Source organism: Wolffia australiana, chromosome 1, assembly GCF_029677425.1.
Source record: "Wolffia australiana isolate 7733 chromosome 1, ASM2967742v1".
Lineage (NCBI taxonomy): Eukaryota > Viridiplantae > Streptophyta > Magnoliopsida > Alismatales > Araceae > Wolffia > Wolffia australiana.
Window position 1 is genome coordinate 17,146,866 of NC_135835.1, and position 23,545 is coordinate 17,170,410.

Below are 23,545 nucleotides of genomic sequence, written 5' to 3' on the forward strand. Positions count from 1 at the left end.
TCATGCTACAATAATTACTGTTTTTGTGAAATCCAAAAACAACGAAAAGGGATATATTTAAAGTATCATATGCAATATTAAAAACATCATTAACATCAATTGAATTATCCACTCCCATATATGTGGAAACCAAGTCTAGTTTTGAATTGTGAGTTGATCTGTATTTCCTACCCATATAAAGCGCTCTGGTCTTTCAATCACGCAAAGCGTTAATCGTTCAACGAAGGTTCGGAAGATCTACTCCGGTTCATCTCATTTGCTGGATTCAGGTATAAGAGCAATTCATAGATCTTTTCTTAGATAATCTTGAGAATTGGATGGATGGCTTGCAAAACTATCATGAACGTATGATTTGTTGCTGCCGCGATTGTCTTCATGCCGCGTGAACGTGTTGATTTCTCCATCTTTTGTTTGCCTTCTCCCTGCTTCGATTGATAAAGAAATTATAGTCTACTATTTTCTTGCCCTGGCGGTGAGGGCGGAGTATATAATGTTTACCTGCTTGTTATAAATCATGATGATACTTAAAAAATTGGCCCATAAGAAAGTATTTGGCCGAAACTAATGTCTACTTGGAAAATCAAACTTTGGTTTTGGTTAAATTTTTTATAGACTAAGATAAGCAAGATGCTGCCAAAGAAATGTCTGTTGTTGAGAAATTGACCCATTTATCTACTGAAAACGAGCGTGAGTTGATATCCGGATATTTGTTGGCCCAGAGAAAAAATGAGTGCTACGGTAAATTGGGTGTACATTAATGATAGTTAAAATGACAATTATTATCACAAAGAGAGATCTTTTGTTCAGTATTCTGACAATTACATGAAGATGGATATCGATGTTGACCCGTAGAGAAGCTCTGATCCTTGATAGTCAGTAGACTGGACATAACCTTTGTGGTTGGTCATTTGAGTCAGTTCATGGAACATATTCCTGAAGCTTATTGGCTATCTCAAATCTTCCATTGGCAACAGTTTGCATTTCACCAATCCTGGGCACTTTTGCCTATTGCGATATTCAAATGCCGAATACAAAGTCTCTCTGGAAAATCAGCGATCTAGAAGTGATTATTGCATCTATGTTGGTGGAAACCTTGTCACTTGGAGTGAAAAAAACTAGAGGTGATTTCTTGATCAAGTGTTGAAACCGAGATTCAGCCATGGCTCATACTGCTAGTGAACTTTCTGGGTTAATCTCTCTTGTATCTAACTTTGATATAATTTTATGTTCTATAACCCTGTAGTCCAGTAACCTACAAAGCATCTAGAAGTGGCGTACCATGACATTCACTAGGCAGTCTTTACATTGACAAAGTCGTCAATATCTTTACCAAAGCTCTACTTCAAAGTCAACTTAAGTTTATTCTATCCAAGCTGAGCATGAGGGACCTCTATGTTCCAGGTCCAGGGAGACTAACGTTTTAATAGTTTTCTTGTATTATAACTTTAATGTAGTCACGTTCGTATGTTTTGTAGTGTTAACATATTTTAACCCCGAAGCAAAATGACAAGACGTTGACTCCCATTTTCTCTCTGTTGCCTTATTTCTCTCCCTTCTCTATCCCCCCCTATTTCTCCCATCTATTCCTTTGATATTCTGCACAAAAAATGGGGTCTGTTGAGACTATGAAACTTACCATTTTACTGGTTTAATATAATTGCTACAAGAAAGCTGTATAAAGGCAAGATACTGAAAATTCTCTAAAAAAGCTCTCTCTTAAACTCCATGGGCGTTGCATGTCTACACATTTAGCAGTTAGCAAGCCTCCTTCACTTGTTACACCATATTTTAGTTGATGTTGTACTGGAGACGATCTGGCTGGCAGCTGAGATGTGTAATGGGAACTGTGAACTGGAGTCCCCAGTTGTGACGCCCTGTGGCCTGAAGATTGTCGCTCTTTATCTTTATCCCCGGCATGTTTAGGAAAACATAAATAATGATTCTTTTTCTGTGTATCCTTCTGTTAAATTGTCTTTTACTAAATTATCAGCTCTCCGATGCTACAATGCCTTGTGTGAATGCTTCAGTATAGAGTTTAGGTATCAAATCATTTGGTCCAGTAGGTGCCTATGTTCCCTGCAGTCGCCATGTTCTTATCTTCATTAAGATCTTTCCAGAAACCTATCTTTCTTGACATGATGCCAGGAGATCCATAGTCTATGGCCTTTGAGACGGTGAACTGGTGATACTCATTAGAAAGTGATAATCTGCATTTATCCTGAAGTATCTTTGTCTAGAAGAGGTTTATTATGCCCATTGGATATTGAACGTTCACTGCAATGCGAGATTTTCTTTCTTACTATTTAAAAGATGTTTATCTGTTTAATGTAAGACATTCAAGCTCGTCAATTTCCTAAAAAGATGGGAAGATTATTGCGTATTCTCATAGCTTTATTCCTTTTGGCTTTCACGCAGATTTTCTGTCAACTCCAAATATACTTTTGGAAGCAATTGATAGTTTCATTGCATCCAAGCATAGGACCTTTAATGCATCTGTGCGGTTCTTTCTCTCTTGCAGATTTCCATTTTGCTATGGCATTGTCAAGACTTCGGTTTGGTCACTACCAAGAGAAATGTTATTTCTCCCCGTGTATCCTCATTACCATCTTTATTGTACTTTCCATAATGATGCAGGCTACTTATTCAAAGGAGACACGTGAGGACCATGGAGTAAGCAGCTTGTGACACATCTAAGATTCAATGTGCCAATTCTATGATGATGAATCTTGAGTTCTTACTTGATCTGACTTTGTGTTTGAAGTTCTGCAAGCTCAAATCCCAGGATGTAAATCCAGGAACTTTTTCTCCATCTAAGATCCTAATAAAGGGAGGTACCGTGGTAAATGCCCATCACCAGGAGCTAGCAGACGTCTACATTGAAGATGGCTTAATTGTCTCTGTAAGACCTAATATTGAGGTAAGCACAGGAAGCAAAATTAATTATCCACTAGATAACATTAATACCCACATAATCTTAAGGAATCTACATATTTTAATTCATCAATCTGTTACAAATGGAAAAAAGTGCTAATCTTTTTACAAATTCCAACATTTTTGCCATGTTTTCTTGTGAAACTCCTTTGTCTAAGAATATTCCTAACTATACCAAATCTTGAAAAGCTTTCGTGGTAGTGATGATTAGCTCCACAAGTGATGGACTTGCTTTCTCAAAGAGTACTGTCAGTTAGTTTACATCCATTTTGCTTTCTCAAAGAGTAATTGCAACTTTTGAATAAATCTTCAGTCATCGTTCTCCCAACATTTTGATAGTACAAGATCAATTGTAGAGATGATATTTATAATGCATCCATTAATATCATATATCATCTCCATTTTACCCAAATATGATCATTAAATATTAAAAATGTAAAGATGACATCTGTACTAAACCTAAAACCATATTGAATCACTGCTTATTCTTACTTCTTGATGACATTGTAATATGACTCTTCCTCTAACTAATATGTGAAGGAAGAAGCGTGAAAATTCCACACGTTTTGATTCAAGCAGCATGTGATAAGTAAAGCTAGGCAGACATTGATCTCTATAAATAAGAGGGGACGGCGACAATGTGAGGACACTTTGTGGATTTTTTTACTGCAGTGCACCATGCTCTGGTGAATGGGAGATCTACCCTGTCCAGAGGAAGACTCGCCCGATCTGGCTGGTCTTGGCATATTCCTCCTCATTGAATCTCCGTGTACTCTATCATTGATCTCTCCCATTCTTGAACTCTCTGACTCAAAGATTTCTGATATTTCTGGAAATTCTTGGAGCGCTCTTATATCAGATCCACTCTCTTAGCGTTCAATCTATGGAGGATCGGGATTGTGATAGGATCTGTATCGAATTGATAAGAAAAACAATCACGAAATGTAACTTACAGAGTAATATCGCAATTCCAAGCCAGATCCTTCTATAGAAATACCAGTGGACGCCGGTCCTCTTGTAGCTAGCTCCTCTGGTTGGCAGAAGACCCTTGCTGCATACAGCTGGTCTCTCCAAGATCTCCCACATCCTCCAAGAAGTCAACTGCCAGCCGCTCCTTTCTTTGAGGTCTCACCTCTTATTTATAGGCATCATTTTAATTTCAAAAAAAATAGGCATCATTTATTCCCTTACCACTCCCAGTCAAGACTGGGAGTTAGTGGCCATGTCAGCACCACATGGGGCATCAGGTCCCTAGGTGCATGTTGACCGGTCAATGTTCTTTATTTGGCTCCCCCTTCTTTCTCTTTTCTCATATACTCTAATGGGAACTGTATCAGATTACCTCAGAAAATGACGACCACGACCAGAGAGAGTGGCTAGAAATATTTATCTATGTCTAAAATATTCTCCATTAGAAGCTGAGTCTACATTGATATGGGAAATGGCTTTCTTAATTTTTTTTTTACTATGATGTGTCAAATGTTTATGAGGTTTAGCCAATTTCTTATGGATTTAAATATCTTATTTAGGCTCCTTGTGATGTGACGGTTCTTGATGCCTCGGGGAAGTATGTCATGCCGGGTGAGAAAAGTAATAACACAATATTGGTATTAAAAAGCTTAGTTTTTGGTTTCTTACCGAGGATTCCTTTATCAATTTTTGAATTTATAGGTGGCATTGACCCTCACACCCACCTAGCCATGGAATTCATGGGAACAGAAACAGTGGATGACTTCTATAGTGGCCAGGCAGCAGCACTTGCAGGGGGAACGACCATGCATATTGACTTTGTTATACCTGTAAATGGGAACCTGACAGCTGGATTTGATGCATATGTTAAGAAAACGAGGAACTCAGTCATGGATTATGGCCTCCACATGGCCATTACAAAGTGGGATGATGCTATTTCAAAAGAGATGGAGACTATGGTCAAGGAAAAAGGTTCCTACATTCTCCATCAATTTTTTTTTCTGGTCAAAATTAATCACTCCTTTCTGATTCTTACTTCTCATTTTTCCTGTTCAAGGGATCAACTCTTTCAAATTTTTCATGGCATACAAGGGTTCACTTATGATTCATGATGAGCTTCTCCTGCAAGGGTTTGAAAAGTGCAAGTCTCTTGGCGCACTGGCTATGGTACATGCTGAAAATGGTGACGCCGTAGCTGAAGGGCAAAGAAAGATGATTGAACTTGGTATTTCAGGACCAGAAGGGCATGCCCTTTCAAGGCCACCCGTGGTAAATTCTCAACTTATATCCTTATGTCATATACTTTCTAAAAAGCATTACATTGATTAGACCACTTGATCTGAACATTTTTGGCTTAAATTTTTGAGACCAAATGTTTTCCAAAAAAAATATTTACGAGATCAAAGGCCATTAATAACCTCCATAGATCATAAACATGCCATTTCATGTGTAATCTAATTTATTAGATTCGATCACTTGAGGAAGCCTCATATCAATTCCTTAAAACAGAGAGGATGATTCCAAATTTTCATTTTTCAAAGAATATCAATATTCCAGTGTTGGTCAACTCAAAATATATATGGGAATACCAAGAAATGATTAATCAATGCCACAGAAGTACCTGACGTATGATAAGAGCTTCATGAAGACATATCAAAGAAAGAACAAGAGAAGAGACGTCAGACGTGCGATCTAATAGATGCACGTGTGGAGATTTGAATAAAAAGAGCGGGACAATAAGGATATAAATAAAGGCTGAAGCCAAGAAAGGGGGTCATCAATTCTTGGACGTTGCTCTGGTGATCAGGCCAGCGGGAGATCCTCCTCGCTTGACGAGCAAGAACTGATTCGGGCTTGCTCTTGATTGTCTCCTTTTCATTTTCTGTTCCTCCTTCCTCCACCTTCTCTCTAGACATCTATTCTCGCATTCAGCTACTTTTTCTTCATTGATCCAAGGGTATCTTGTTCGATTCGAGGTTTTCAAGAAGAATTCTTCCTTGGAGGTTCTGGTTTCTTTCAGTGGAAAAAATCAAGAATCTTATCAAAGTACTAAACATAATAGGTATTTATTTTGTAATTGATGCAAAGTATTGAAATCACTTAAAGAGGACTCTCTCATCTGTGATATAGTTTCAGGTTCTGTTTAATAACGGCACATGCTTTTTTAATGATATTTTCCGTTAAGTTTTTTATATACATTTGATATTTGTCCTCAACAACCATTTATCAGATAATTGTATTTGGCTGTTTTGGTTTGAGTTTCTCCGATATATTTATCTTCATATTTCATTGATGTTTTTTTCTCTTACAGCTGGAAGGAGAGGCGACTGCTAGGGCCATTCGTTTGGCTAAATTTGTGAATACACCATTATACGTAGTTCATGTCATGAGCATTGATGCCATGGAAGAGATAGCAAAGGCTCGAAAATCAGGTCAGTCTTGTATTTTTCGAAATCCTTTATTTATAAATGTTCATACTGGCACAGAACTTATGGTAGTCAATGGTTTTGATAAGACTCCGATCGGAAATGTGAGTAAATCAGTTATTTCCTTCTGGAATTCCAATGGATAAAGTTTTTTAAGAATCGGGTCGGTTGTGGAACAACTTAGGAGGGATGAAAAAAAGTATGGATAGAAGAGGGGCAAGAGATTAGAGAGATGGGGCTAGCTGGATTGGAACAGCACAGGAATGGAACAATGTCTCATTAATGGACCAGCTTTAGAACTAAGAACCCGTATTTTAAGGGGCACTTTATCAATTGCCTTAGCTCAAGGGTTTCTTTCACAAGCATCAATTGGATCCTGCACCATCCTAGTTGAATCCTTAGGTTTATATTACTAGTTCACGTACCAAATAAATGGTCAACTTAATTTCTGTTCAATCCACAGCAAACTTGACTGATTATGATATCATATTTGCTGGGATGAGTTCTTTTTTATGTCGGTAGGTTTATGAGCATATGATTTCTCTCTAAAGTCCAACTAGGGTTGTACCATCTCCTAATTGTCAATTGGGTTTCATCTGGTCCAGTCATACCTTTATCAACTCCTCCCGGACCTGGTGAAGCACAGAGAAGGCTCATCCATTGGGACAACCTTCTTTTCAGATATATATGTTTCCTTCTGATTTGAGCACCTGAGGGATTGACTATCTTGATACCTGATACAACTTAGATGGGTATGTATTGTAACTTTGTACTCTTGCTCAATGATTTCCAAAATAATCTCAAATATGGGATTGAACGTCCAACGATCTAAGAGAATTTGGAAGTTCAGGAGGGTAAAGAAGAGAATAAAGATGTTCCTGCAGTTGAAGAGAGAAAAACGGGTAAAACAGGTTGTGAGGAAAGATTGCTGGAGGAATGTCGCTGGATTTTCTGGCTGCAGAGCAAGGGGAAGAGAGAGTTACGACCAGGGAGAGGTGACAATAATGGAGGGTAGGTGGCCTACTCATGTCTGGCTTCTGGCCCCTTCCATGAGTAGAAGGGACTTAAGCAGAGGTCTTGTTATTGAGCCTTTGGGCCTCCATAGTGAGTCAGGCTTGTCTTCTTACATTAGAGCGCTGACAGATCCTGTTGTGAATCATATCAATACCATGCGAAAGAGCAGAATACTTCATTGAGAAAATAAACACATTCTTGTTTCTCATTTCTTAGATTTTATTATATACAGATACATCGGTAACACAAAAGTATATACGAAAAAATGGGATGTATGGCGAGGGACATGTTTCCTCAAAAATGTTGTGTAGGCCCTTTGTTAACACCTTGGTTTGGTGAGAGGCCCGATAATCCCTAGTTGAGGATTGGAGTATATAAACTTTCGCTTTAGCTGCCAAGCTAATTTTTTTTGCATTCTTACAGTGATAACAGCTTAACGAGGCTTGGTTTTTGAGTAATTTGACATTAAAAATGCATTTTTACATGGAATACAGATTGAAGGGATTTATATGGAGTTACCCCCTTTGATCTAGAGCAGATTGAAATAAATCTAAAGTATCTAGGTTACACTTGAGCATTTTTTCGAATAAACAGTCTCCTAGAACTTGATTTATGCTTTTCTCCAGAAGAAATTTTATTTGTAGAAAATAAACAAGGGTCGCACTCTGTTTCAACAATGTCGGTGTATGTGCATGGTATTTGGTAGAACACCGTGGCAGCCTGTACCAAAAAATGTATTTCTAAAGGTTAACCCATGTTCATTGAGTTCTGAGGAACAAACAAGGGGGGAAGGGGAAACTCGAGGATGGAGGGACAGTCAAGGAACGGAGGGAGGGTTGGTGATCATATCACATTCTCTTGTCTGACCGAGAATTGGGGAGGTGTAGCCATTAACTGCCAACACATAACTCCGAGCTATTCTAGAAGGATTATGTGATGTTACATGGATCAAAGGAATTCTCGAAGTTCTCAAGATGTACTTCTAGAAGAAATCTATTCACTTGCTGTGTGGCAACAAGTTTTTGATTAGAATCACACATGATCCTGTGCAACATGAAGAATTAATAACAGTGAACTTGATTCGCATTACATAAAAGATGATTTGGATGATGAACTAATTTTCACTCACTGTTTCTAGTTTAATGATCAATCAATATGATCTCAAGCTTATCCAACACCGTTTTGGTGATTTCCCCTCGATTAACTTTCCCGACTAAATAGTATTAACCCTCCTTTTTGAGAGTGCTGCGAGTGCTGTCACGATTTTTGCTTTTTTCACATTTTGCTCTGTTAAGCGTTATCTATTCTGTTGATTTTCTTTGACCTTTAAATGTAGTTATGCATCTATTCGTCCTGAAAATGTTTATTTCTCCACGTTTTCTATTATTCCTTTCAAGGCATTAAACCTATTGAACTCCCTGAAATTTATAATTTTTCAGGGCAAAGAGTGATCGGAGAACCTGTCGTGTCGGGACTGATCCTTGACGATTCGTGGTTGTGGGATCCTGACTTTAAAACTGCCTCGAAGTAAGAAAATAAATCCCTTGTGAGACTTCTATGCCCTCTTATCCCTCATTTATCACCTCATCTCTACGTTGTTTTCCATCCAGGTACGTTATGAGCCCTCCAATCAGGAAATCTGGGCACGATAAAGCTCTTCAAGCTGCCCTGTCATCAGGAACTCTCCAGGTTTCTTCTCCACACCTTATGCACTGAAGAAAATATCATTTTTGTTTTTAGATGGAAGTAAAGATAGTATATATCAATCGTCGAGAAAAATTCATGAATTATTTAAGTTAAAGGTGACCTATTCTGTGTCAAGTAATTTTCAATGCAAAGTTTCGTTTTCATTCTTGAAAGCAGGGAAGCATGTCCTTTCAGTTAAATTTTCATTTAATAAGTTATGAATAAGATCGGATCCATCACCACTGAATAGTTAGTAATGTCTTCAATAAGTTTGTAATGTATTTGCTTCAACTCTCCAGCTTGTAGGAACAGATCACTGTACTTTCAACTCCACACAGAAAGGTTTTGGTAAAGATGACTTCCGCAAGATTCCCAATGGTGTGAACGGTGCGTGGTTTACTCTTATCTTCATCATCCTACTGAAATATTTTCAAGAGTTTATTTTCGTTCTTCTGTGTCATTTTTTCTCCCCTACATCTGTGACATCGCTAGGAATTGAGGAAAGGATGCATCTGGTTTGGGATCTTATGGTGGTAAGCCTCGTCGACGGCTACATTTTTTCACCCACAATCAGTGAAATTCTTCTAATAACCATCAGCTCTGCCCATTATTATCTAATGATGCAGGAGACGGGTAAAATCTCAGTTACAGATTACGTTAAAATCACAAGCACTGAATGGTACTCATACATCACCATGTGATTCATGTCACTTGAGTTACGCCATACTTGATGCTTTTTTTCCCTTTTCCTCTTGAAGCGCTAGAATATTCAACATCTATCCTAGAAAAGGAGCCATACTAGCCGGTTCTGATGCTGATTTAATCATACTCAACCCCAATTCTAGCTTTGAGATCTCAGCCGCCTCACACTACTCCAGATCTGATACTAATGTCTATGAAGGCAAGAGTGGCAAGGTAAACTCTCTCGAATCCGTTAGTGTACATCTTTTCTTCAAACTCCATCCTCACCAGCAATATTTCTGTCATTTCATCCCAAATGGGTATTTTGTTTTTCTGCTGTTAAGGATGAAAGTTGACAAGGAATATCTGATTTTCAAGCGTTAGATTGAACATATGACTCATTTCGCATTACTTATGCATAATGATTGGGAGGGTCACCGACTCGTCGGGCCATCGCCCCTTTCAATGTTTCAAAAGAAAACTTATGCATATTGATCTTTATTTAAAAAATGGAGTCCAAGGTTGAGTCCTGAAATCAAACCTGTTCTGCTTTACTGCAATTGATTAAGATTCAATAATACAGTTATTCAGTTTTATTGAATCACTGCTACTTCAGTATTCTAACATATATTGTGCTTGGATATTTCTGCCTGATCTACGACAACAATTTGTAAATTTTGTTTTTAGGGAAAAGTAGAGGTCACTATTTCACAAGGGCGCATCGTGTGGGAAGATGGCGAGCTTAAGGTAGAGCCGGGCTCTGGTAGGTATATAAAAATGCCACCCTTTGGTTATCTCTTCGATGGTCTCAAGAAAATGGATGAGAACTATCTGTCTTCTCTTCGGGCTCCTGTGCGACGTGTCAATAACTAGTAGCCAGCAAACTGAAAAAGATCCTTTATTTATTTTCATAAGAATGCGGTGCCGTGGAAGCTGAAGATGAACTACTTTGTTTTCATAAACTGAATACCGATAGAAATAAATATTCCCGATAAGCATCATCATTGGCAAGCCACCTAGTTGTAAATCTCATGGCGAGGAACTCGAAAATGTATCATTATTGTTCAGGTTTCCTTAACTTTTTCACATCTTCATCAATACAAATTTCATGGAAATTGTTCAGGAATTATCTTTTTTTTATAAAATTATATCATTGGATCACCAGACGTGGGTGGCCTATCAAGCCGGCCGAAGCATCAAATCTTAAATGCTGGTCACCTTCATCCTGTAATATTTAGTAAAGGGAATGCATATCGCAAAACAAGACGAGCAAGATTGTTACATAGCTGGGATTTCCCCAACAATTAAGTTAAATTTCATCATAATTGCATGTCACCCCAACACTTCTGATACCCTGACTACCATCTACTCTCTGCGGTTGTTACACAAGCCCAAGGGGGATGGATGAATGAACGATCTTCATGTATCAAGAGGCATGAAAGATGGTCTTGGTTGTGGGTTCAGCTCCCCAAACCCTTCACTCACGAGGACGGGCCAGCCAAAGTGAGCTTAGTGCCCGGAGGCGGGAGAAGTAGTCGTTAATTGCCAGATGGGCACGTGCTGATTGCCGAATAGTGAGCGTCCGATGCATCTGCTGCAGCGTTTGTTGTCTCAGATTGTCCGCCTACCAAGAATACAAACCCAATTTCAGGAAATGTTTGCACCAAGATGCCAAAAGGGGTGGAGAGGTTACGTATTTATTGTTCACTTGTTGGATCCGCCAATCCTCAAGGACGATGAAGATCGTACGTGAATGTAAATCAATGTAAAACATACTTCGATCCATCGCGTCTTCTCTTAGTCGAATCGAACAAGCTTGAGGGGAGATCTTTTTGATCAATACCGGATGACTTCCTGAACAAGCTTGAGGGGATGCTCAGGAGAAAAATCAATTGATCCAAAAGGCCTCCCCTCAAGCTTGTTCGATTCGACTAAGAGAAAACGCGATGGGTCAACGTATGTTTTTGGATTTAGGGTTCATGGTTTAGGGTTTTTGGAGGTACCTGGCGGAGGAAGTTTTCCAAAGTTCCGAGCTTGCCCATAGCCATGGCCATCTGGCCCATGTAATTGGCAACGTTGCCGGAAGAGCCAGCGGCGCCAAGGGACCCAGAAGCCAGAGTCTCAGCCAGCGACTGCTGAAGTGCATCCATGCCTTGCGAAAGCGCGTCCTCGGCTTGAAGCGATGACTGCTGCAGGTTGCAGATGCCCGCCATCTGCTGCTCTGTCAACGGCTCCAAATGCCTCACCAGAAGCTGAACACCGAAAAATCAAGATATTAGGAGCTTCTATAAGCCTCAAGACCGAGTGTTGACTCAAACCTTGAGGAGTTCAGAGGACCGGAAGCCGCCCAGCCACATGAAACACCGTTCGGCAGGGGTCTGCCACATGCCTGACAGAATGTGGAACACATCAGCCTTTGCAGCGACGCTTTTCAGCCTGAAGATCTCGTCGTAATGCGCCATAACAGCGTCGAGAATGCTGCGAAGGTCGTTGTCGCTCGCATGTGCATTGACTGCGGCTCTCAGCTCGCTGATCTGGCGGTTGTGCTCCTCCAGCCACCGGGCATACTCCATGTCGAAGGTCAAGGCGCCTGTAAGGAAGTGGTGAATTTATAATTAATCAAATTTATTGGGTTGACCACCGAGTTCGAGTGGGCTTCCCTCTTTTAATTTCAAAAAAAAAATTATTATTCAAATTTATAATGCTTCTTTAATAATTCTTCTCTGAGTGTTGCGTGAGCTGCGCACCGTTTGCGTTGGTTGAATGGGATTGATCTCCTGAGCTTGAAATGAACATTCCCTGGATGAAGAGGATCGGAGGAAATTTGATAACTTCTTTTTTCTCAAGATAAAAGAAATGAAATTCCTGTAAGAATAGTAGAGTAAAGACCTGCTGACGAGCTCTTTGCAGCTCCTGTTCAATTTGATTGAGCTTCAACCTGCTGCTTTCCAGCTGCTGGACGTATGCCTTCAGAGATGAAAATGGAAATAGATATATAAACCGAATAAATTCTTTCTGAAAGAACAGACAATCCCAATTAAAAAAATGCAACAAACATCGAAGCCACGGTAGTTTTTAAAATCTGATTAATAAAAATTGCGATGATCAGAGTTTATTTGGTCACCAGCCAAGAAATCATGTCTATGGCGATACCATCATTCAGGCATGATGATCTATGTACACCTAGATGTGCTTACTGAAGGACGAATGAGCATCATACCTTCTTCCTTAAACGGCTTTTCCTCGCAGCCTCGCGATTCTGAGCCAACCTGCGTAGTGTCTGAAATATAAAAAGAAAAAAAAACAAGAAAATAATGTGATGCCTGCAGCCTTCTTGATCAAAACCAAAGTAATGAAGCAAACAAGGCCTATTACTTTTTGATCCCCTGCCTTGTCCTTCGATCTGTCACTAGAATCGGACACAGCCACCATTGCATTTTTCTGTTCATATTTTAAGCCACAAAGACGTATACAGTGAGCACAAGTTACAGAAAAATTCATTCAAGAACGGGTTTTGATTCATTAAGATAAGATGACCAAGTAAGAGAACAAAATCAACGTTTGGCAGTTTCAGTTTAAGCCCAATGTACTCTTTAATATATGTTAGCAACAACCAAAAAACGCAGTGGTTACTCAAGATCGTATCATAAAACATTGTTTGTGAATGACTTATTAATTCAAGAATTAATTTAGTAATTAAAATAACAGAAGTCTCACCCCTTGGCTCCTCTCATCAGTATCTACATCAGTCGAAGTATCTGTTCTTGGGCTCTTTTCAGCTGCCACCGGGGAATCTCCCCAGTTTTCAAACTGATTGCCGGGCAACGATGGAAAGCTCTGCACCCCTTTTTGTTGCGATGCGGAAAGAGATCTGCTCCTACTGTCTGGAGTTGTTGGATCAGGAGAAGGTATCGCCTAGAAATTAATATAAATCACAAAAACTAAGAACATGAAACACCAAATCCCCCTTAGAATTAATTAATAGTGGGGAATTCAAAAACTCACTTTACCCATGGCGTCATATCCGAGGGCATTCGAGACCGCCGACTGCCCACTAAACTTCAAGTTGAATATGTCTGAGCAGAAATTCAAAAAATCAGATTTCAAGATTATAAGAAAAATCATAAATGCACAAAAGAACTAATTGTAACGACCTTGTCTGTCATGTAAGTAGTAATAATTAGACAACATTTCTTGCACCTTAAGATAAAGACAGGTTTTTTTTTTCACCTGTTTAGTTTATTTTGCTCCCCAAGAGATTTAAATGAAACGAACAGATGCCCATTGAAACAGAGGATATATTCCACTCTAAAGAGACAAACTATAAATACAGTTCAGTTTAAAAAACTCTTTTATTGAGATGTATAGAGCGAAAGACTCTGGGAATTACAATGTAACGAAGATCAAAATCTATTTTTTTTGTTTGAAAAAACCTCTCCTCACTATTATTGGTCATTTGATAAACTGTATTGATGATGATGATGAAGTCTCATCAACAATATCCCAACATAGAAAGCATACCCCGGCTCATGTTACAAGGGTTTTGTAGACCGAATCCAAGGGCTCGTTCATGCGCTCCAAAGTCAGGAACATGAGAGCTGGGCATACTTCGGTCCTCTGAACCACTGATAAAACCAAGAAAAACATACAAATAAACATTATCAATTTCAAAATCTGGGTCAACATCCGTTCACAAATATTGCAAACTACACAATCAGTATTTCACAAGAACAGCGATAAAAAGCACAAACTCAAGCGCGAATGCGTTTGATTTGGAGCAGAAATTGAAAAGAAAATAAAAGAAACGATTAGAGAACGAATAAAGCGGGTATGAACTACTTACGAAGCAGGTAAAACGGAGATTGGAGGGACCAAACTCGATAAGGGGCTTGCCACTTCCCGCTCATCCTGCACGGCGATCCCAGACTTCCTACTCCCCATCAAATACCATCACCACAATCGCCAAATGTCTGAAATAAGCCTCAAGAAATAAAAAAACCCCCGAAGATAAAATCAACCCATCATCCAGAAAGAACAGGAAAAAAAAATCCAGAAACCCTATTCGACAAACATTCAAAGATCGAAACCTAACCTGCAGAATCAATGAGAAGCCCCCAGCAGAACGAACAGACGAAGAACAACCTCTGCCCTATTCCACCCCCGTTCTCCCGACTTTGATCCGATCGAACCCGTTACCACAAATTGCAGAAAACTAGCAAAATCGTATAAAATATAGTCAACTCTCGACCCATCTCTGAAAATTTCTGCTGGGTGTTGGGGCAAATTATTTTTTTATGTCTACCCGCCGCCCCAATTTCTATTTTGACTCGATAATCATGAGAAAAATCCAATTTTTCTGGCGCCCAGATCCTGACAACCTCTTTGTCGCCTCTCCAGCTCTCTTCTCAATGCCTCTCACGCTGCTTTGACCCTCTTTGCCTTATCTCCCCTTGGGCGTGCCACGTGGCGAGAACCCAGTTGAGCTGAGAGCGATTGCTTAGCTGGCTTACGTTATCTAGATCCTGTGGGGCCCGAGAAGGCGCCACGTGCGCCGCCATCCTGGGGAATCTGAGCCGTCCAGTTTGGACAGGTGGCGGCCGATTAAGCCTTTAGAGGATCAATAAGCCGGGGGAATTGATGGGTTTTGCCGTTTTGGGTTTTAATCTCGAGTTATGTTTGGTCAACGTGTGTCAACTATTCTTCTTTCGCGTGGTGCGCGTGGCCTAAAACTCCACCCCGTTGACCACATTTCCCATTTTCTCTCTTCCCTCCCCTTTCTCTCTCTTTCCCTCTCTGTGTCTCTGTCTCTCTCTGTCTCTATCTCTCTCTATCTCTCTCTCTCTCTCTCTCTCTCTCTCTCTCTCTCTCTCTCTTTTCCCCCTCCCTCTCTGTCTCTGTCTCTATCTCTCTCTTTCTCCCTCTTCCTCCCCCTCTGTCTCCCTCTCTCTCCCTCTCCCTCACTCTCTCTCTCTCTCTCTCCCTCCATCCCTCCTCTGTTTCCATCTCTCTCTTTCTCCCTCTCCCCCTCCCTGTTTCCATCTCTCTCTTTCTCCCTCTCCCCCTCTCTGTCTCCATCTCTCTCTTTCTCCCTCTCCCCCTCTCTGTCTCCATCTCTCTCTTTCTCCCTCTCCCCCTCTCTGTCTCCATCTCTCTTTTCTCCCTCTCCCTCCCTCTCTGTCTCTATCTCTCTCTTTCTCCCTCTCCCTCCCTCTCTGTCTCCATCTCTCTTTCTCCCTCTCCCTCCCTCTCTCTCTCTATCTCTCTCTTTCTCCCTCTCCCTCCCCCTCTCTCTCCATCTCTCTCTTTCTCTCTCTCTCCCTCCCTCTCTGTTTCCATCCCTCTTTTTCTCCCTCTCCCTCCCTCTGTCTCCCTCTCTCTTTTTCTCTCTCTCTCTCTCTCTCCCTCCCTCTCTGTTTCCCTCCTTCTCCTCCTCCCTCTCCCTCCCTCTCTGTCTACTTCTCTCTCTTTCTCTCTCTCCCCCCCTCCCTCTCTGTTCCATCTCTCTCTTTCTCTCTCTCTCTCCCTCTCTGTTTCCATCTCTCTCTTTCTCCCTCTCTCTCCCCCTGCCTCTCTGTCTCCATCTCTCTCTTTCTCTCTCTCTCCCTCCCTCTCTGTTTCCATCCCTCTTTTTCTCCCTCTCCCTCCCCCTCCCTCTCCCTCTCTCTCTCTCTCTCTCTCTCTCCCCCTCCCTCTCTGTTTCCATCCCTCTCTTTCTCCCTCTCCCTCCCTCTCTGTCTCCATCTCTCTCTTTCTCTCTCTCTCTCCCCCTCCCTCTCTGTTTCCATCCCTCTCTTTCTCCCTCTCCCTCCCTCTCTGTCTCCATCTCTCTCTTTCTCTCTCTCTCTCCCCCTCTCTCTCTGTCTCTATCTCTCTCTCTCTCTCTCTCCCTCCCTTTCTCTCTCTCTCCCTCTCTTTCTCTCTCTCTCTCCCCCTCCCTCTCTGTTTCCATCCCTCTCTTTCTCCCTCTCCCTCCCTCTCTGTCTCCATCTCTCTCTTTCTCTCTCTCTCTCTCTCCCTCCCTCTCTGTTTCCCTCCCTCTCTTTCTCCCTCTCCCTCCCTCTCTGTCTCCCTCTCTCTCTTTCTCTCTCTCTCTCCCTCCCTCTCTGTTCCATCTCTCTCTTTCTCTCTCTCTCCCTCCCTCTCTGTTTCCATCTCTCTCTTTCTCCCTCTCCCTCCCTCTTTGTCTCCCTCTCTCTCTTTCTCTCTCTCCCTCTACCTCTCTCTCTGTCTCCCTCTCTCGCTCCTCCCTCCGTCCTCTCTCTGTCTCCCTCTCTCGCTCCTCCCTCCGTCCTCTCTCTGTCTCTTTATCTCCCTCATTCCCTCGGTCCCTCTCACGCACAATCTCTCTATTTCCTTCGGTCCCTCTCAAACACTCTCGCTATCTCCCCATATCATTCCCTCCCTCCATCCCTCTCTTCTATCCCTCTCACACTCTCTCTATCTCCCCATCTCATTCCCTTCCTCCATTCCTCTCTTCTATCCCTCTCACACTCTCTCCATCTCCCTCTCTTCTATCCCTCTCTCTCTCACTTTCCATCTTCTTTTCTTCTCTCTATGGCCCTCCGTTCCTCTCTCTCTCTCTTTCTCACACTTTATCTCCCTCTCTTTTTCTCTCTATGGCCCTCCTTTCCATATCTCTCTCTCCCTCTATTTCTCACACTCTATCTCCCTCTCTTTTTCTCTCTATGGCCCTCCTTTCCTTTCTCTTTCTCTCTCTCCCTCTCTTCTCTATGGCCATCCTTTTCCCTCTCGCTCCCTCTCTCTCTCCCTCTACCTATCGCACACTCTCCATCTCCTTCTCTCTCTCTTCGCCCCTCCCTGTCCTTCTCCCTCTCTCTATGTCCCGTTCTCTCTCTCTCGATGTCCATCCCTCACTCATTCTCTCTCTCTCTCTCTATGTCCTTCCCTTTCTCCCTCTCTCTCTATGTCCCTCCCTCTCTCCCTCGCTCTCTCGCTCTCCGTCTCTCCCAGCCTCTCTCTCTCTCCTTCCCTCTCTGGCCCTCTCTCCCTCATCAGGGGGTTAGTTCGTTTGATTGCAATTCCTACGCGATTCCCCTTCAATCGAATCAAAGAATTTTTAAAAAAATCGTCATGGCATAAAATGATCTTAATTTTTTCATACGAGATTACGCAAATTATACAACGTAAAGGAGAACGTAAGGGGATTAATCGAGAATCAAGTTCATCCCGTGTTCTTGTTTCACTGATTCAAGGATCAGACGAACATGTCGCGCCTCTTCTTAGGGTTTACTTCAGGGTTCCCCTTTCGCATCATAGCCACGAACTCATCGTAGTTGATCCTCCCGTCCTGCCGCCACCGCAAACAACACCGTTAAAATTAGAAAAAAATACATTTTTCTGACAAATTTCCATAATCACACGTGATCTTACGTTGTCGGCGTCTACTTCGGACAATATTTCCTTGATATCTCTCCCGTCGTGCATTCCGAACTCTTTCAGAGCCTGTTCTAGCTCCTCCGTCGTTATGTACCTTGGAATTAAAAAAAATTCAAAAAAAAACAATTAGTTCATCGATGAGATTAGAAAAAAGAAATTTGTTCTTACCCGCTGTTGTCTTTGTCAAAATACTGAAATGCAGTGTAGAGATGTTCTTCTCTGTCCATCCGATTCATGTGCATGGTCGCCGTGATGAACTCGTCGTAATCGATCGTCCCGTTTCCATCCGCGTCTGCCTGGAAGAACCATATTCGATAATATACTGCATTCTCATTCATACATGTTGATCTGTTAATATTTTCACTTGATCTTAAGTTTTCATTTTCATGGATTGTCAAGTATTATTGAATATTTGAATAGACTGTCGAATTTACTTGCATGAATTCCCTTTTTTTGAACTGGGATTTGCACGCAAAACCCTAATTATGTTCTGGAGAACTTACTGCTTCCATCAACTGAAGGACCTCGTAATCTGTCAGCTTTGTTCCTTGTTTGCAGAGCCCTTGCCGGAGCTCCTCTGTGGTGATGGTGCCACTGTTGTCAGTGTCCATCGCCTTGAACATCTCTTTAAGTCCTTGAATCTCTTCCTCTGATAAACACCCGGCTATGACCTACAAAACCAATGAAAAATAAGCAAGACTTCATCTGTTATAATCTGAGTTCTTACCACTGTTGTCACTGCTACTTCTCATCTAATCATTTTTAGGTAGGACGTTGATCTCAATTCTCAAACGTTACATATTGTGTGGTGATACCATGTTAAGATATCTTAACATTCAGGCAAGCTCCGCGTGGAAAAATTCAAGCTTTAGGGTTTATTAGTTTACCCTGAGAGCTACTTTCTTGAACTTGTTCATGGCTCTGAACTGCTTCAGCCTGCTCAGCACAGCGTTGTCTAGAGGGGTATCCGGGGCTTCTCCGTCTCTGATCCAAGGGTGATCTACGCAGACCCATCTCATTGAAAGATCAAAATTGAAGGGAAAATGTGGGTATTGCTAAGAATTGATCGCTAATTTCATATCAAAGAGAAAGATTGCAATGCAGTTTTTGAGGATTACTGAGAACTTGGATGGCCGTCAGACGCTGTTTGGGGTCAGAGTTGAGCATCTTCCTGACCAAATCCTTAGCACCGGGGGAGATGTTGGGCCAAGGATCGCCGCTGAAATCGACGTGGCCTCTCAGAATCGCATTGAAAATTCCGTGCTCCGATTCTGTAAAGATTAATTCAATCGCCCGTTGATTTGATTCTGTGGAGTTCTGGCCAAGAGAACGGAGCGCTTACCAGCCCAGAAAGGAGGAACTCCGCTCAAGAGAATATAGAGCATCACTCCTATGCTCCAGATGTCGACTTCCGGGCCATATTTTCTTTTTAGTACCTCCGGCGCTATGTAATACGCGCTCCCCACAATGTCCCTGAACACCTCACCTACCCGAGTTTGAACCAGATGCAATAGGTAAGAGATGGATATATGCCTACTTACGTGCATACATAGAAAGACACATCGATAGCTATATAGAGAGAGACAGACAGATGGATAGAGAGATCGCTAGGTGGAAAGGTATCTAGCTACCTAGATAGATAGATAGATAGATAGATAGATAGATAGATATATCGATTGACAGACAGACAGACAGATCGATAGATAGATAGATAGATGGATAGATAGATAGATAGATAGATTAATAGATAGATAGATAGATAGATAGATAGATAGATAGATAGATAGATAGATAGATAGATAGATAGATAGATAGATAGATAGATAGATAGATAGAAAGACAGACAGATAGATAGAAAGACAGACAGACCGATAGATAGATAGACAGACAGACCGATAGATAGACAGATAGACTGATAGATAGACAGTAAACAGACATACCGATAAATAGATAGATAGATTGATAGGCTGACAGATGGATAGGCAGATAGACAGAGATAGTTAGATACATAGATAGGTGAATATACACACACACTGATGGAAAGGTAGATAGATGAATAGATTCCGTTAATGAGAGATAGATATAAATAGAGGCGTACCTTGCTTGAAGAAGACGGAGAGGCCAAAGTCGGTGGCTTTGAGAGGGGCATCCTCGTCGCCGCTAAGAAGCAGAAAATTCTCAGGCTTGAGATCGCGATGAATAACGCCCATAGAATGACAAGTATGAACAATCTGGACGATGGTTCTCAACAAGGACGCCGCGGCCCTCTCCGTATAATGCCCTTTGGCGATAATCCGATCGAACAACTCCCCACCAGCGCACAACTCCATGACCAAATGCACAGACTGTTTATCCTCGTATGCCCCCTTCAGCTCCACAATATTCGCCTGCCCCGTTAAATGGTGCATTATCTGTACCTCTCTCCTCACGTCTTCGATATCCTCCTTGTTGACGAGCTTTCTCTTGGCGATAGTCTTGCACGCGAAGTGCTGGCCGGTGGCGCGATGAATGCAATGGTGGGTTACTCCGAACTGCCCACGCCCGAGCTCCTTCCCTATCGTGTACGTCTGCCGCACATCCTCCATCGGACGGCCGAGAACGGGGCCGACAGCGGCGGGGCTCTTCGCCGGCGCCGCCCGAGGAAGGCCGCAGCCGGCGGCGTTCGACGACGGTGCATTGGCGGAGTAGCCTTCTGCCTGCTCGTCGGGCTTCTTCGTTGTCTTGGAGGATCTCGTCTTTGCGCCGTGGGAGAAGCAGTTGCCCATGACGGAGGCGCCGGCGAGGGAGGAGAGGGGACGGCTGGAGATGGCGTGAGGGGTCTGCAGCTTACTGCATGGTCAGAAATTTAAGGGAATTCCGATAATGGCGCTCGGCCCTTCTTTTCTTTTCTCTTTCCTTGGTTTGTGAACAGCTCGGCTTCGGTTTCTCCTTTCGTTATTTGTCGTCTCTCTTGTTGCCGAGGCTGGCTGCGGGTCTAAGACAGCATGGCATGCGATGGGTACTACTGGTTACGAGGGGAAGAGGAACGGCCTGCGTGTTCTTGCTTGTTGCCTGTTGCGCTTCATGGGTAAGGAGGAGAAGTTGTTTTTAAATACGATGTAAGAATGATACCCGGAGTTGAAGTTCATCTCCCTGTCTCTCTATCGGCGTACAGTTTTTTCCTGAAACAAGATTTGAGGACTGTATGGCGAGGAAAAAAAGTTGTTTGGGAAGGTGGATTTGCGTGTGTTCTTGGAATGATTTGGCTGATTTATAATGAATCATTCATAAAATGATTAATCCGTCTTATTCAGAGAAACGAATTTCCCGGAGTTGAAGATCGACTTAAAACGTTGTCCAGATACAGATTTGAATGGACCTTTTGAGGAAGGATTAAACCGGAGTCTAATTCATTTTCCCACAGTTACGTTATCGTGCATTAATCACGTGTTGACTAAATGCTTTCCAGCAGAACACGACCTAAAATGTTGATTGTAATTGTTCTTCATTCACGAACTCCAAACCAAAATTCGGATCTATCGAAGGAGGCTGTCGAATGTTGAAGCTTCAACGAAACTAGAAAAATCAACCGTGTAATAAATAATTCCCAGACGGTCAATCAAACCTTAAAAAAAGGGTAACCGCGCATCCGCTTATCCTCACTAGCTCAAGTGTCCCCAGCTTTTATATCTCCTAGTCTAATGGCTTAAGACAATAAAATATATATTCTTTATAGCTCCAAGAAAAATACATTTTGAAATGACTTCTACTTTAGGTTTTGGTAATTATGTACTATGTCATTGTATCAAACTCAATATTCTACAATTTGTAAGGTTCATGCAGATTAATCATGTTTACTGACATTTTTCCAATTTTCTGGGTATTTTGACAAGGATATGAATTTCCATAGTCAAAATAATGTTCCAGGCACTTTTCTTGAATTTTTGAAGCAGCATTTCAAGGTTTATACTTTATTGACGGATCAGATGATACCGTAGGGGATCTAATCATCTAACCCATCTAATATTCGTGATGAGAATCGAAGTCTCATCAAGATACCAAGTCATCAACTAAATATATTTTGGTTGAATGTACCATTATGTTGGTGATGTGGGATACACAACAGGACTTTGTGCATGTTAAATAATGCAAAGCAATAACAGTAAAATATTCTGTGAGGGTGATCCGAATGGGTTTAATCCTGTCAAAGGGGACTTGATCCGTGTGGTAGGGACTTAGACAAAGGATAAACCAGGAAATGAATATGATATCCCTAAATTAATGGAAGTAGAATGTTCACACTGCCCAATGAAAGTTTAACACAAATGGACTCACAAGATCACACAACCACTTATAGGAAGTCAACAATTTTTGTTAGCCAACTATTATCTCAAAATTAAAGGGTTAAAATAATGCTTGGAGAAGGGAGCCTATAGCTTGACGGTTCTGATGTTGAATGGCCTTGATTGATATTGATTTGTAGTCCACATAAGGGTGTAGAAGAGAAGAGAAGGAGGTGTGGGAAATGGATATAAAGGGGTTGAAAGAATCAAGTTGACGAGAGAAGATGTCCATGTGTATGACGATAAGGGTTGAATTGAAGTGCTGAAAATGAACCCACAAGATAGATGGGATGCATATATGAATAAAGGATAAAAATGAGGCAAGATGGAGAATATGGGGGTGAGACATGGGTGCATGGTCAATGATGTCAAGGTCAAATGAAGAAGATGATGGAAGAAGATAAGGTATGGAAGAAAGAGAAAGAGGAACCCACAAGGAACTGATCGCTGTCAAAGATGAGATGCCACAACAGTCGCTTCAGTTGTCGTAATCAAAGGAGTATTACTCTTCTCAAATAAATAAGAATTCCCAATAAACTCAAGCTAAAATTGTTCTTCAAGGGAAAGAAAACGTGAAGTTACAGAATTAACTGAATGTGGATGGTTTAAGAGAAAGTGGCAGAGAGAAAGCATGGGATTGATGGTGTATGTAAAAGAAAATCGTGGGAGAAAGTTATGGGGGAGGAGTTTTGAGAAAAGTTAAATTTGGAAGTTATAGAGAAGAGAGGAAGAGAAAGAATTAGTAAGGGGAGAATAGAATTATAGTCAAGAATGGTGGGCGGTTGAGAGAATGGCAGAGCCCATAGAAAGAGAGAAATAATAGGTGGATGAGAAAAGTCAAAGAAAGTGGCTGAGTGAGGAGAGAGAAAAAGCAAAGTAAAAGACATAGGAGAGACAGATTGATAGATTGACAGATAGAGAGAGAAAAAGGGAGAGAGTGAGAGAGGGAAATGTCACACATTGCCCATTAGTTGGGGACAATAATTAAATGAAGTACATCCATATTAGCTTAACATTTGACAATTCACGGAGAAATTTATCAGATAATTTATCTCGTACACATGAACATTTGGCTTCTCATATATCTGATTGCTTCATATCACAAATATTTTTAGGTCC

General features: G+C 41.5%; 3 protein-coding genes across 5 annotated transcripts; 1 reads left to right on the forward strand and 2 right to left on the reverse strand.

Moving 5' to 3' along the window:
* Positions 1-113: 113 nt before the first annotated feature.
* Positions 114-10,708, forward strand: PYD2 (pyrimidine 2). 2 transcript variants are annotated; one of them, XM_078582413.1, is made up of 14 exons: positions 114-269; positions 2,519-2,670; positions 2,762-2,917; positions 4,461-4,521; positions 4,603-4,872; positions 4,958-5,169; positions 6,212-6,332; positions 8,780-8,867; positions 8,951-9,029; positions 9,326-9,413; positions 9,519-9,559; positions 9,653-9,705; positions 9,785-9,941; positions 10,395-10,708. In XM_078582413.1, the coding sequence occupies exons 2-14, from the start codon at positions 2,533-2,535 to the stop codon at positions 10,578-10,580; spliced, it is 1,650 nt and encodes a 549-aa protein (XP_078438539.1). In that variant the 5' UTR covers positions 114-269; positions 2,519-2,532; the 3' UTR covers positions 10,581-10,708. The 2 variants fall into 2 exon arrangements, with proteins under 2 accessions (XP_078438539.1, XP_078438543.1); XM_078582417.1 differs by having other exon boundaries at positions 115-269; positions 4,461-4,512.
* Positions 10,709-10,940: 232 nt separating this feature from the next.
* On the reverse strand, positions 10,941-15,093 carry LOC144708960 (transcription factor TGA2.3-like). Of its 2 annotated transcripts, none has more exons than XM_078582434.1 (12): positions 14,800-15,093; positions 14,551-14,688; positions 14,229-14,332; positions 13,713-13,783; positions 13,425-13,622; positions 13,083-13,148; positions 12,928-12,987; positions 12,597-12,674; positions 12,455-12,506; positions 12,026-12,297; positions 11,711-11,959; positions 10,941-11,331 (listed from the first exon to the last, which is right to left on the reverse strand). In XM_078582434.1, the coding sequence occupies exons 2-12, from the start codon at positions 14,646-14,648 to the stop codon at positions 11,185-11,187; spliced, it is 1,395 nt and encodes a 464-aa protein (XP_078438560.1). In that variant the 5' UTR covers positions 14,649-14,688; positions 14,800-15,093; the 3' UTR covers positions 10,941-11,184. The 2 variants fall into 2 exon arrangements, with proteins under 2 accessions (XP_078438560.1, XP_078438552.1); XM_078582426.1 differs by having other exon boundaries at positions 14,551-14,677; positions 14,800-15,092.
* A 2,708-nt stretch (positions 15,094-17,801) lies between these two features.
* LOC144708977 (calcium-dependent protein kinase 34-like) lies at positions 17,802-21,080 on the reverse strand. The gene is made up of 8 exons (XM_078582439.1): positions 20,203-21,080; positions 19,447-19,590; positions 19,223-19,375; positions 18,992-19,104; positions 18,608-18,775; positions 18,273-18,400; positions 18,099-18,198; positions 17,802-18,015 (listed from the first exon to the last, which is right to left on the reverse strand). The coding sequence occupies exons 1-8, from the start codon at positions 20,867-20,869 to the stop codon at positions 17,923-17,925; spliced, it is 1,566 nt and encodes a 521-aa protein (XP_078438565.1). The 5' UTR covers positions 20,870-21,080; the 3' UTR covers positions 17,802-17,922.
* Positions 21,081-23,545: the final 2,465 nt, after the last annotated feature.